The 14,112-nt window shown below is 29.3% G+C and overlaps 2 protein-coding genes across 4 annotated transcripts; both read left to right on the top strand.

The window, feature by feature from the left end:
* Window positions 1-226: 226 nt before the first annotated feature.
* Window positions 227-8,871, top strand: L(3)80fg (dnaJ homolog subfamily C member 16 l(3)80Fg). Of its 3 annotated transcripts, XR_011447842.1 has the most exons (14): window positions 227-771; window positions 1,488-1,554; window positions 1,634-1,827; window positions 1,909-2,189; window positions 2,281-2,471; window positions 2,568-2,902; window positions 3,171-3,474; window positions 3,578-3,726; window positions 3,967-4,191; window positions 4,330-4,543; window positions 4,617-4,724; window positions 4,796-4,917; window positions 6,264-6,634; window positions 8,789-8,871. XR_011447842.1 is itself a non-coding variant. In XM_070307187.1 (13 exons), the coding sequence occupies exons 1-13, from the start codon at window positions 512-514 to the stop codon at window positions 6,283-6,285; spliced, it is 2,472 nt and encodes an 823-aa protein (XP_070163288.1). In that variant the 5' UTR covers window positions 227-511; the 3' UTR covers window positions 6,286-6,913. The 3 variants fall into 3 exon arrangements, 2 of the variants coding, with proteins under 2 accessions (XP_070163288.1, XP_070163296.1); XM_070307187.1 differs by lacking the exon at window positions 8,789-8,871 and having other exon boundaries at window positions 6,264-6,913; XM_070307195.1 differs by lacking the exons at window positions 6,264-6,634; window positions 8,789-8,871 and having other exon boundaries at window positions 228-771; window positions 4,796-6,257.
* LOC138939452 (lipase 3) lies at window positions 8,836-13,130 on the top strand. Its single transcript, XM_070307248.1, has 9 exons — window positions 8,836-8,925; window positions 9,320-9,793; window positions 10,934-11,141; window positions 11,256-11,370; window positions 11,672-11,915; window positions 12,002-12,160; window positions 12,268-12,355; window positions 12,482-12,627; window positions 12,810-13,130. Exons 2-9 carry the CDS (start codon window positions 9,668-9,670, stop codon window positions 12,963-12,965), a joined length of 1,242 nt encoding a protein of 413 aa, XP_070163349.1. The 5' UTR covers window positions 8,836-8,925; window positions 9,320-9,667; the 3' UTR covers window positions 12,966-13,130.
* The last annotated feature ends 982 nt before the right edge of the window (window positions 13,131-14,112 follow it).

Here is a 14,112-nt window from a genome sequence, read left to right as displayed (position 1 = left end):
TCAAATTCGACCAATCAGATCTCTTTATATCGTTAACGAATCGCGAATTACGAATCACGAATTGCGAATACGCGCATAGTCTAGCGCTAGCTTAAAGCTTATTACATCTATTGTAGATTCGACCTAAATGAAACAAGACACTGCCATGATTGGTTATTCGGATCCACGCATGTGCAATTTATTTTTGCTAACGCTGATATCGAAGGTGCCGACAGAGTTGCGCTACTATATATACCGTGACTCCGGTCCGGCTATGGATTTTATATATCTATGGAAGAAGATGTGAGATGTGCGAGACTAATCGCTGGTACGTATCAACGCCCCACGTGACGATAAGTGGACGATGATCCGCGCAAAATATGCCCGCTAATTCCGAATGCGACGAGTATGCGAGAGAGTGATAGTTTGAAGTAAATAAATAACGATTGATATACGTAATATATAATCACGATTAATCAATTCGTACATACAAAAAGAGACCCCCGTAGGGATTATCACTGCGTCACGGATAATGTTATTGATTGATTTTTTAATGACTTACGCGTCGATGAGCAAACGACAATTCCATCACGACGTTACATGGAACAATAATATCTCTGTATTAATGAAATACGTATTTTTGCTGCTGAGCCTTCTTGTAATTCTCCAATTAACACCGTCGGCTGTTGTCGCGGGTGACACCTTGGGAGATCCGTACAAGATATTAGGCGTGTCAAAACATGCGACTCTTCAGGACATCCGAAAGGCGTACAAGCACCTCGTCAAGGAATGGTAAGGAGTGATACATCCTCTATTTCAGAATCGAAATATCTACAATACTGTTTGTACACAAACAACATTATTAGGATGTCTACTCTCTGGAAAAACATGAAATACCTGGATTTCTTTTGTATCTAAAAAAATCAGATTTCTTATGGAGTTTTATTGGGAGTCAGGAAATTTTCTAAAAAATTCTTTCTTATAAATATAAATAATAATTTCGCTTTTATATTGTAAACACAGTTGTCGACAAGCCAAATTGAGAATTATGTTTAAAGTATAAAAGTTTTAAGTATTATAAAAGTATGTTTATATCTGTTTATATATTCAATGTCTTTACAAAATAATAGTACATATTTTTTGTTGTAATTTTTTGTGGTAAAAAAATTAAAATTTTATACAAATGAAAAATGTTATCTTGTTAAAGTTATTCAGTTCTCTTTAGTACATTTGTACATCTAGCACTTGAAACACTTAAATGGCTCTATGTTTTTCTTTTGTATAAGTGAAAAATATTAGAAAATGCATATAACAACAGGACTTATTTTAGAAAGTTGCAAAAAAAAGATTCTAAGATATTCTCTTTACTTGGAATGTGTAACAAAAATACTTCGATGACCAGAGAATTTTCAAAAAATTTTTTTACAAGATTTGAGTAAAGAGTGAGACACTTTGATTATCAAATATAAAATTTTTCAATACACGAAAATTTTGTATATTTTTGTTAGGCATCCAGATAAAACCGATCATCCAATGGCTGAGGATAAATTTGTAGAAATAACAAAAGCTTATGAGGTATGTTCTCTTTTGTTTAATATGTTAATGAAGATAAGGAACCAATATCTATTAATTATTGTTGCGTTGAATTGTTTAGCTTTTGACAGACCCAGAAAGAAGGAGGAAATTTGATAATCATGGGATCACGGAGGAAGGTATTCCCAGACAAAGAAGGGACAGTAGCCACTTTAATGTTCTTGATCCATTGGAAGAATTATTTAGTAGTAATTTTAAGTTCCATTATCAAACTAGAGATATCACGCTGTTCCACAAAATGAGTATCACTTATCGGTTTGTATATTTCTTATGCATAATAAAATTTATAATTGTTATAACCTATAAATATTGTATTAAATGCCATATAAATTGCAGATCGTTCGAAAATGTGATAATACCCAAAACTTACCATACGCCATATTTAATTTTATTTTACTCCGATTGGTGCTTTGCATGTCTGCAAGTAGAGCCCACTTGGAGACGATTAATTGATGAATTGGAACCTGTGGGACTTGGTTTAGCTACAGCACATGCCAAGAAGGAATCTACCCTGGCAAGAAGACTCGGCATTCACTCGCTTCCATGTCTTGTTATTACTCTAGATGGACGTACTAGCGTCTACAAGGAATCTTTATTTAGTATTCAGAAAGTTGTTGGTATGTTTTTAGAATATCATATTTGGCATTATATCCTTCATTTCTGTATCATAAAATCTTAGATCATAGACTAATAAATATTTATTTGCAGAATTTGTACGAAATAGACTACCATATAAATTAATAAGTACAATTAGTAATACCAATGTAGAAAATTTTCTATCGGGATGGACGGATAATAGAATTCGCGCATTGATATTTGAAAAGAGAGACTTTATTCGTTTGCGGTATTTATTGATGTCTTTTTACTACAGAGATCGAGTAGCCTTCGGTTTCGTCCAGGTAAACATTGATTTTATATTCACACATACACACACGCGGGCATACATAGGCTATACATATATATTTTTTATATAATATAGTTATTACTTCTTACAGGTTGGTATATCTGAAACTGAAAACATAACGTCGAGATACAAAATCTCAGGAGAATTAGATACTTTATTGCTTTTTAATGAGAACTCTGAGAAGCCTATGGCATCCATTAGTATGAAGGACATTTCTAGTGAAACCATGCATAATGTTATCGCAAATAATAAATTTCTCGTATTGCCAAGACTTTCAAATCAAGCAATGCTGGACTCTATATGCCCGTCCGAATGGTTACGACCGCAGAAGCGTCTCTGCGCCGTTTTAATATCGCAACAAAATAGTCCACTGCATGATATGGCCAGGCACAAATTTCGACAAGTTGCATTAGAATCTTCTTATAGGTAAGCCTTTATAATTATATAATTTCTTATATATTTTTTATATAATTGACAATACAAATTTTTTTTTTTTTTTTTTTTTAATTTCCATATTTGATTGTAAAACACATTCTTATTAATATATAATTGTTTATCTCTATTTTTTAAATAATATTTCCTATACTAATATATATTATTATTTATTAATATTATAATTTACTTAAATTAAATACTAATTTCTGTATATGTACGTATTTCGAATCATTTAATTTATTAGTAATATTATTTACAGCACGGATCGCGTCAGATATGCATATGTATTCAAAGATACCCAATCTGAATTTGTATCTGCACTAGCAGCTGGTGAAGGTAGTCCATTGGAACCTTTATTACATATCGTCATCATCTGGAGACGAGATGCTAATCACTTGAAATATGAATGGCTTCCTCACGGATGGGTTGAAGCCGCTCAGGACGATCGTATATGGAACGAGACACGTAGACATTTAGAAAAAACCATACAAAAATTGTTACGCAGCACTGAAGCTTTACCTTATGCTGCTGTTGTAGGAGAACTGGCGGATGAACATGCACAGGTATGTATCATGATAATGTATAATTCTAATATCATTTCCTGATTTGCAACTTGTTATATTCTCTGTATACTGACACACTTCTTTTTTAATATTCTTTTGTCAGGGTACTGTAGATAGACTGATAGGAAGAGCGTTATTAGCAGTAGATTATATATCTGATAATTTAACCAAAGAACAAATTCTGCCTTTGATATCAGTATTAGCAACTCTCATGTTAATTGGAGCTGCAGGGTACGGAATGTCATATCTAGTGTGAGTAGAATTAAATTATGATAATACAACCTAATTTCAATGTTACAGCGAAATATTAATTTAATGGAAAACTAAATGTTAAGATCATCAAAAAACAGATGTCATAAAATGATTACTAATTTTTTCAAACACGTATATTAACCATATGCATTAAAAATTATTGATTACTTAAATAACACATCTTGCATTATATCGATTTGTTGAAAAATGTATGATTTTATTTATTTTCTTGATATGCAGCAAGCTAGAAGAGGCAAGTGTTCAAGCTGAACGTACCCAATGCAAAGATAATGCTAAGTCAATTTCATCACAACCGCAACTACGGTTACATGAATTAAGGGCGGAAAAGTACAATGGATTGGTTCGACTTTTAAAACCAGGCTGTAGAACTATTATTCTGCTGGTTGATGCTCAAAGTCGATTAAAGTTATTGCCAGCTTTTCATAAAGCTGTGTGGCCTTACAGGTGCGTTTTGTCACATTTCTTTATCTCAGTTAGTATTTGCGCTACATAATAATTATACAGCAGGCTATTTTATACATCAAAATTTTAATAATATATAGTAAGCTGTGTAGAAAACAAATGAATTTTTTTTATTCACAGAAAGAATAAAACGCTCATGTTTGCACATATGTCATTAGAGAAGGGTCTTGATTGGTACAAGAAACTGTTGTCACTCACTTTATCCGAGCAGAAGGATTTAAATATAAATGCCAAGAATTGTGTAGGCACTGTCCTCTCTTTGAACGGACATCGAAAGTATTTCTGCATGTACCATGCTAAACATCCAGAATGTACCAAGGGTAGAGGTTCTAAGGTATATATAGATATTTTAAAAAGCTAGTCATTAAACAATATATTAATATAATTATCTTGTATCATGTATACAGCGTATTGAAAAGATGACCAAGCAGCTTGCCCGAACACCGGAAGATCCGGAAGCTGGCGCATTTATTGGTTTCGAGAGTTCTAACGAATCCGATTTGTCTCAAGATGAGGTATATAATAAAAATGGCATAGATTTTTAACAATTTTCGTGGACAATAATAGTATTTATATATATTTTTAGGGTGGAAACAATGTTTTATATCAGGACAATCTTTTAGATGGTTTACCGATGTGGCTCGATAGATTATTTGAAGGATTAACGCATCGTTATTATATAAATTATTGGCCCGAGTTCACTGCCAAGTAAAGAGAGAAAGAGATAAAACGTTTCTTTTTTTTTATATATGTAAAGGAAATTGTCGCCTAGGGACAAATATCTTGGAAAATATGCTATCTATTTTGCTAATACTAGCAGATATTGATAGTTTGATAATTTTGCTTAAATCGTTGTTTGCTTACAATTTAATTAACTACATATTTCGCGTAGTTGTTTTATTTTGGTAAAAAAAAAAAAAAAAAAAAAAAAAAAAAAAAAAGATTGCTTTCAGATTAATTTTTTTTGTTATATTTGTTTTTCATTTTTTTAAAGAAAGAAGTTTTTTTATTAGATATGTTGAGAAATTCTATATACATGGTTTTTATTATACACATCACATGCATATAGTATATTTACAAAATCATATTTCAGCAGACCTATATTTTCGAATGTTTAGATACATAATATACTTATATATTTTTTCTTTATTTTTGTAAGTTATATTACAAAGTTTCACATAGAAAACATGAATTTATAATTAATTAATCACAACAGCGTTACCTAGATGATAAAATGAATATACCAATTAATATGCAAGATACTACAAACTTGATGAAGTTGAATGAATTATTTCTATTTATTTGTATATTGTTTCATGAATATATATATAAAAAATAGAAATATATTTTTTTTTTTCAGAGGAGTTATCGTTGTATATAGTATATTTAAAAACATCTGCTCAATCAGATTATACATATTTGTTTAATGTGATCAATAAAAAAGATTGCAGATTTACGATTCACACATACATATACAATTTACATTTAACACTAATATAATGCTATATTGCTAAATAACAATAATGCTAAATACTATATTCAAAGTCTTTGAATAGAAATATAACCAAGCGGAGAAAAAGAGATTGAATGATATAAAATGAAAAGCAAAACTGATATTAGAAATTTATTCTTGTTTATTTAAACGGAAAAACAAAAATTATTAAAAAGAATATTAAACGTTATTTTTAAAAACTACGAAGTATTACTTAAATTCTATAAATACATTTTACAAATATATATATATATGTATAAAATACATTTTACACACACACACACACACACATATATATGAAATTAAAAAAGAAATAGTCAAAAATTTTTTTCATAAAAAATAGCATGCAAGAAAGAGTCCCTAGGTACCACAATCTTCTCTATATTCTATATAAAAATGATAAAACACAAAGTTTGTCTAGTCAGCAAAATATTGCCATCAGGATATATTGTGATTCTAACGGATGCAATCCTATTGAAAGACAAAACATATTCATTATTTATTCTAATTATAAGCATTGTTTATAAATCTATTTACAGTTTCTTGCATTTTAACGTTTTAGATTGATCTTTAAGTATTGTTAAAAAATACATTAAAAAGTTATATAGAAAGAAAGAAAGAAATATATATTACCATTAGGTAGTCAATCCATCCTGGATATAGATCAACATTTTCTATGTACTATTTCGTCCGTTCCTATAACTATCGGAATACTCTTTTCTCTCGAAATTGCTTGTAATTATCTAGTCAAAATATTACTAAGAATTTAACAGTATTTATATTGCGCAATACAAATAAATAAAACATTTATATTTCCGCAGATAGAATTATAGAATCGTGATCGATCAATTGCGATTCTTTTTACGTTCGAATTTATTGATTTTATGATATAATAACGATCGGATACTTTTAATGTCGCAAATAAAAAAAAATGTAAGTGAGTCTATATTAATACATTTCTATATCCTCTAAGGAAGCATATCTCTATCGCTTGTTCATACTCTGTTTGCACAATATTCGCTTATTGAATATGGTTTTTGTCGTTTTCTGTTTATAGCACGCATATCTCTATTTATAGGATTTATATATTTTATCTATATATAGTTACCGTAAAATCGAAATATATTAACATATTAGCGTGAGAGTATATATATATGTAAGAAAAGAAATAATTGCCCTTGTCACGATTTAATATACGTCCATTGCTTTATTTCCAATCATTTTACTTCTGTATCCACATTTGTATCATTAGTTATTTAGTATTATTTAAATAATATAAAATATATATATATATATATATATATATATATATATATATATGATATTAAAAATAGTTATATAAAATATTATTTAAATAATAAATATTCTCTTAGCCAAATTATTTGATATTAATAACCTCATTTGCAGATATATTTACTCAAACTTCTTTTCTCATTTTCTTTCCAAAGCGATAGATATATAAATACTTTATACTATTAATAAGATTTATGCCTGCTATGAGAAGCTATTAGAAAGTATATATATTGAATATATATAATAGAAATACGAGATACCGTGTAACATGAATTAATGCTGTTAAAAGTTACATGTGTTAACTCAATCGTTTATACTTTATATCCTTATATGATAATTAAAATCGAAATAAACGCATATAGTTTATTAATTTCTACCCTAATAATATTAATCTCTCTTTCTCTGTGTCTTTCATTCACATCATGTTTTGTACAGTGCTTTTTTTATATGAAGATTTATATTTAAGTAGGCATCCAACCATGCTCTCTTAGATATAGTGATATATATTATCAATTTTGCGGTAACTATAAAACATTCGTTTTAGATTTTAGATTATTAATTATTTTTTTTAAACATTATATGATACTTTCAAATTAATTTTACGAAATGTGCAATATATATATATATATATATATATATATATATACATATTTATTATATGTCTTGTAAAGACAATTTGATTGCGAACATAATAGATATGGAATTTGATATGGAAACGTAATAGATTTAGGAATGTTGATTATATAATAAACCGTGTGATGTTTATTGTATGTTATCTGCGTTATAGATATATGTATGCATGTACATATCTTTCTCAATGTTTGCCATGCATTCATTATTTAATTTATGGATCTATATAATTTTATTGCATCTGGAAATTATACAGATGAGTGTCTACTTCCTGGAAAATCATTTACACAACATTTAAACAACTTTATGGCTTCGTAACAAAAATATAACAAAAAAAACTTATTTTAGAAGAAATTGCATCAAAAAATCTTTAAAATATTTTCTTCATCTGAAATTTCGAACAAAAATATCTGGGAAGATCAGGGGATTTTCGGGAAACTTTTTTACAAAATTTGAGTAGACATCTGTTATAGGTCCTGTCGTAGGATACAATTCTTTGTAAAAGGAGAGTAAATAAATGAAATTGCGTACTCGCATATCATATTGATGATTTAGTTCGTAAAGAACATTGTTCGTGATGCAAATCTGGAAAGACTTCGCGCGCGCGAATACATTAATATTTCAAATATATCCTGTAAAAGACATTCAGAATAAAAAAGAGATAAGATTCATACATATTTAATGAAAGAATTGATCGATTTATATTAAATAATTTTTCAAATTCATATGAATAGAGATCGAATCAAAAACTTTAATCTCGCCGCGGTAAGCATTCTGCGTTTCTATATTAGATTCGTAATAATGATGATAACAAGTACTACGAATATGTTAATTTAAATATTAATGAAGCAAATATCGATATTCCATTTTAGGCCAGAAATGTTTTATATTTATATTGTTTCCTTCCTTAAATGAACATTGGAAAATACCTATGGGTTAATTTTCAATACATATTTTGACTGTGATAAAAAGAGTTAAGAATTAAAAGTTTTAGAATTAATGTATGATGCATATATATATATCTTACGATATTTGATGATACAAGCGTAAAAATATATATATATTGTAATCAAAGTAAAAAAATTTTAAATCCTCACATGATAAAGTTAATGCGAGAAACATTTTATGTGACAAAGAAAACCTCTCTTTCCCCAATTTTACAAGGTCAGAGGCAAAGAATTGACGAAATCGACCTTGTAAAGCGTGACAACAACCTAGTTGTGACAGACACTTTCACAATATACATGCTGCAAAATAAAGATAAGATCCGCTCACCGACTGCAGAGTGTTACCTTCGAAATGTAAGCATTAAAACACTAGTTTGAATTGTTAATGAAATGAAGAATAATAAAATATTTCTCTCTCTCTCTCTCTCTCTCTCTCTCTCGCATCAAATAACATAAAATAATATAAAATTCTTCATTCTTACTAAAACCGTTTAACTCTTTATAAAGAGCTTGTAAGACAAGTGTAATTTCCCGCTTTGTCTTCTGAAGAATTAAAATCAAAATAAGCAAGTATAATATCACAAAGAAAACGGCTTATTTAAATTGAATATGCTTAATAAATTTTTCCAGATTCGTTTTTCAAATATGTAAAGAATGTATATAATTAAAAAATTTAATTTTTATATTATAAATATAAGATAGAAAACAGTTATTAAATGTTTAATTCAACATTTTCTGATCTGTTTAGCTCTGACGGAATTTGTGGCGTTTCTTTAAAAAGAAAGAAAGGTACTCAACCCCTTTTATTAAACATATTCTCCGATGAAGATTTCAGCGAAGTATCAGAAGCATTCTTCATCGTTCCCGATTGACAGAGCTTAAAAAATGCATTTATTCGCTACATAACTTCACGATCCGTCACTTTCCATTCTCCGAGTGATAGTCGGATTCTCAAGGGTCGGGAATGCACGAGGATGCACACACGGAGCGAGCAGACGTCGCGTTATCGCGCGTCTCCTCGCGCATCGCAGACGTGATACGTATAAAACGTCGATGAGCAAAATTTTTGGTTCTCTGTTACGCGCGCACCGTCACGATGCCGTTGTCGACATATTGTCGACAACGATGGATTTTCATCGCAATAATCTTTTTGAATTCTTGTCTCTCGTTGGCAAATGCGTTCGTCAAACCCGACGACAATCCCGATATCACGCTCACAACAGTAAGTTACTCTCACGGCATTTCATTGTACATAGATAAGTATAAATAGATATAATTGTCGTAATATAATTTTGGACCGCTGTCCAAGTATAAAACATGCTGCAACAGTGAATGGGATCTTGAATGTCAATTAAACTTTTACGTAATAAGCATATGAACTTACTCTTTCCTTTTATCGTCATATTTATGCTTGATATTTAAATGTGTATGTTATTAAAAAAAAATAGACTATAATGTCTATAAAGCGGCCAAAGATATATTTAAATTGCGCTAATAACTTTTAGAAAATTCGAATTTTTTTCATGACTATATCTTTTACGTATCTTTAGAATTCAATTTTTATTAAAGTTATTTTTATCCAAAATTGGGAAAGAGCCACTTTATAAAAATAACTCGTAATTCTTACTCATCGTTACCCATTTTAAAAATAATGATTTGTATAATTTCTGTACAGCAACAAATTATTACAAAATTTCCGTTACTTGTAATCGTATTACAAGTTAGCCAAAGTTACACAATAAAAATACACACACATATAAAATTTACATTTGTTAAATATTAATATATATATATATATATATATATATATATATATATATATATATATATAATTTCGATATTGATATTTCGATCAATATGTACCTTATGGATAATAATTCTAAATATTAATATCTTTATTAGAAAAAATTTATTTCAGAAACATTGCAAGAAAAAATCTTTTTCTCTTAAAATCTTAATGTAAATAGGAACGTACAACTTCTGTAAGTAAATAAAAGAGTATTTTCTATAAATAAAAGAGCATTTTCTTAAAATCGTACGCTTCTAACTTTATGCAATTTCAAACTCATGATATAATACGCTATTTTACGAGTCAAATTTGTTTCTCTGTTAATGTTTATAAAAATTACATATAATGTATCTTAAAATAAAAATCGTTAAACGTCAAGATTGATTAGTAATTTTGAAAAGAATCGAAATTGCTCCTTATGTGTTTTTGTTTACATGAAAGTTAAGTCACATAAGTTTGTAAAGTAACGATAAAAATATATATATATATATTCCTTCACAGCTTTAATTCAATAAAATGTAGTAAAATTAGAATATAATAAATACTACTATGCATCTTTTATGTATCGGATAGCCCGAACTGGTGACAAAATATGGATATTCTTCGGAGATTCACGATATCCTTACGGAGGATGGCTATGCTCTGCAATTGCATCGAATACCGTGCGGCCGGGATGATAAAAAGGAAATAAGATCCAAGATAAGAACACCGATACTTTTGATACATGGTCTGGCAGGTAGTTCCGCCGATTGGGTCCTTATGGGACCTGAAAAGTCCTTAGGTATGCTTGTGCAGATTTTTTTTCTTGGATCGTTAAAAGTATATTATCATATTAATATAAAGATAATATTAACATTTGTTTGAACGAGATAATATAATGATTTATTATTTTCAGCATACATATTAGCCGATGCGGGTTACGATGTGTGGCTTGGAAATAACAGAGGAAACATTTACTCAAGAAATCACATCTCGCTGTCGCCGACTGATCGAGCTTTTTGGAATTTTAGGTAGTTGAATCCTAAGAAGAACAACCGCTTAATTTTGAGATAATGAGAAGAATGTTTATCATATAATTCCCTTCCCTTTTACTACATTAACCCAGTGCATCTTAAAATTTATGATGTTTAGCTTCCTTGATAGTGCAAAATTTAAAGTAAAAAATTTAAAATTTTTTAAAATAATTTTTTTTTTAATTTTAAATTTAAAGTAAATATTATATACATATATTTGAATATTTACATTTTAAATTTAAAAATAAAAAAGAAAATAGAGTAATTAAAGATTAAAAAACATATATATATATTTCAGTTACCACGAACTTGGCATTTACGATCTTCCTGCAATGATCGATTACATTTTATGTGTGACAAGATACGAGAAAATCTTCTACGTTGGTCATTCGGAAGGAACCACTCAGTTCTGGGTAACAGCATCGGAAAAACCCGAGTACAATTCGAAGATCATTTTAATGATAGGCTTGGCACCCGCGGCTTTCAGCGGCAACATTCGCGGACCGGTCAAGAAACTCGCCAAATTAACTTATCTCGGCGTGGTAAGATACAAGTCATTTCAAACACTCGTGTTTAAAAATTTATAACTGATTCGAAGTTTTCGATTTCATTTTTATTTCCTTTACAGTGGGTCGGTGAAACTTTCGGCTATCCAGAATTTCGTTCGCGGTCCGCTTGGGGAAAATTCGTGTCGAATCTATTCTGTCAGAGCATGGCGTCTACACAATTTATCTGCAGTAATATCTTATTTTTGGTCGCGGGATTCAGCCGTGCGGAATTAAATACAGTGAGAGCAAACGATATATATTTCCATCGATTTCCATTTTCTATATCTGACATTACACTTTTCTTTCACTCATATTATTAATTAAACTTCTCTGTTCGTTTGGACAGGAAAATCTGACAGTTATCATAGGTCATGTGCCTGCTGGGGCTTCCTGGAAACAATTCGTGCATTATGGTCAAGGATACATTAACGCAGGTAATATCATAATTATTACACAGAACAAGAAAAAAAAATTGTATACTCCGCAAACAACGTATTATATAATATATCAAATTCCGAATAAATTTCTCTTTTCCGAAAAAACTTTAAAATATGCTTCAGGACGTTTTAGACAATTTGATTATGGTGATATCGACAAAAATCTTATAATATACAATTCAACGACACCGCCGGATTATCAATTGGAAAAAATCACAGCGCCAATAATTCTCTTCAGCAGCGACAATGATTGGCTAGCAACTACAAAAGTATGTCTCATAATTTAAAAAAAAATTCCTTTTGCAAAAATTAAATTTAATTTTGTAGAAATAAACTTTGCAAACATTTATTTCAAATATACTAATTTAAAATTATCTTATATAATTAAAATTTATTAAAATCAAAACTCTATTGATCATTCATTAATCTTCTTTTTTAATTCTCGTTCAAGGATGTGGAACTCTTGTCTACCAAACTCAATAGTATTGTACTTCATTACAAGATTCCCATGAATACCACCTTTAATCATTACGATTTCATATGGGGAAAGTCCTCCCTGCAATTAGTGTCGCGATCTATTCTACAATTGCTAGACCAATATCAATAATGTGGTATTCTTCTTAAACTAAAAATCTTTTCTTAATAATAGAAAATTACAAAGATACAATAAAAATAAATGTATAGTGAATCGGTCTAATTTATTGTTATATTATTACTGTTATTATATATAAGTTACGCGCGCGCGCGTATTATTTGCATATTATAATCTGTACTTGTGTCTATAACTTTACTTCTCTGGACTTAACTTCAGAGCAAACATACTAATACATACTAGTACAAAGTAACTTTGTTTATAGAGTATATATAGTACTTTTCTTGCATCATATAATACCGTCGTTCTTCATCTTTATGTATATTTATATACAGATTCCATCATAATCAATCTTGCGATCACTGCACATAAGAAACTACATCTGCGATTATAATTTCTCGCGATCACATAAAACCGCCACGATAGAATTATAAACTTATAACTTTTTCTAATCGCACTTGAGCAGCATCCAGAAATATTCTTATTCGCTTCAAAAACTGTTCTGCTGAAATACAGTATGCCTATTCTGGAAGAAATAGACAATAGTTTTGTTTCACGCGGCTGATGCTTTAAGCAATTGATTTACTTCGCATATATGGTAATTTCTTTTTACTATAATTAGAGTTATATATAGCCTATGCTAACTATTACATTTACTTGTTTATTATATATTATTAAAATCACTCATGCGGAAATATGGATGAACCAGCTCGCATATTTCAGTATCAAGTGCAACTCGAAAAAATAATTTTGGATAATTTAAAAATATTTTAATAAATGTAAATAAAATTCCAAGTAATTAAAAAAATTAAACCTTTTAAAACTCAAAAGTGTGTTGCAATTTTATCTGCTTTTTTATTTTACATAAGTCTTATTTCTACAAGAGTTTAAATCGAAAATAAAAACAAATCAGTCGCACTTGGAAATTGCTCACAAATTGCTGGCCGCGTGTATAATATATAATAATATACATATCGAGTTATATATTATATGTGTATGCATGATATGTATTAGTTCATATTAGAATAGATCAAATGAGAAATTGCCTATTCATGATCATGTGATTTGTGATGAAAATTTGTATGAATCGTCTTCGATCGGGGTGAAATTTTATTTATCATACAAATGGAAATAAATAGAATTTTTATCATGTTATTAGTAT

Source organism: Polyergus mexicanus, unplaced genomic scaffold (genome assembly GCF_030449975.1).
Source record: "Polyergus mexicanus isolate NDT 795.1 unplaced genomic scaffold, iyPolMexi1.0 SCAF_2, whole genome shotgun sequence".
NCBI classification, from domain to species: Eukaryota; Metazoa; Arthropoda; class Insecta; order Hymenoptera; family Formicidae; genus Polyergus; species Polyergus mexicanus.
Note: the sequence above shows the minus strand (reverse complement) of the source record. Positions and strands in the feature narration are given on the sequence as shown.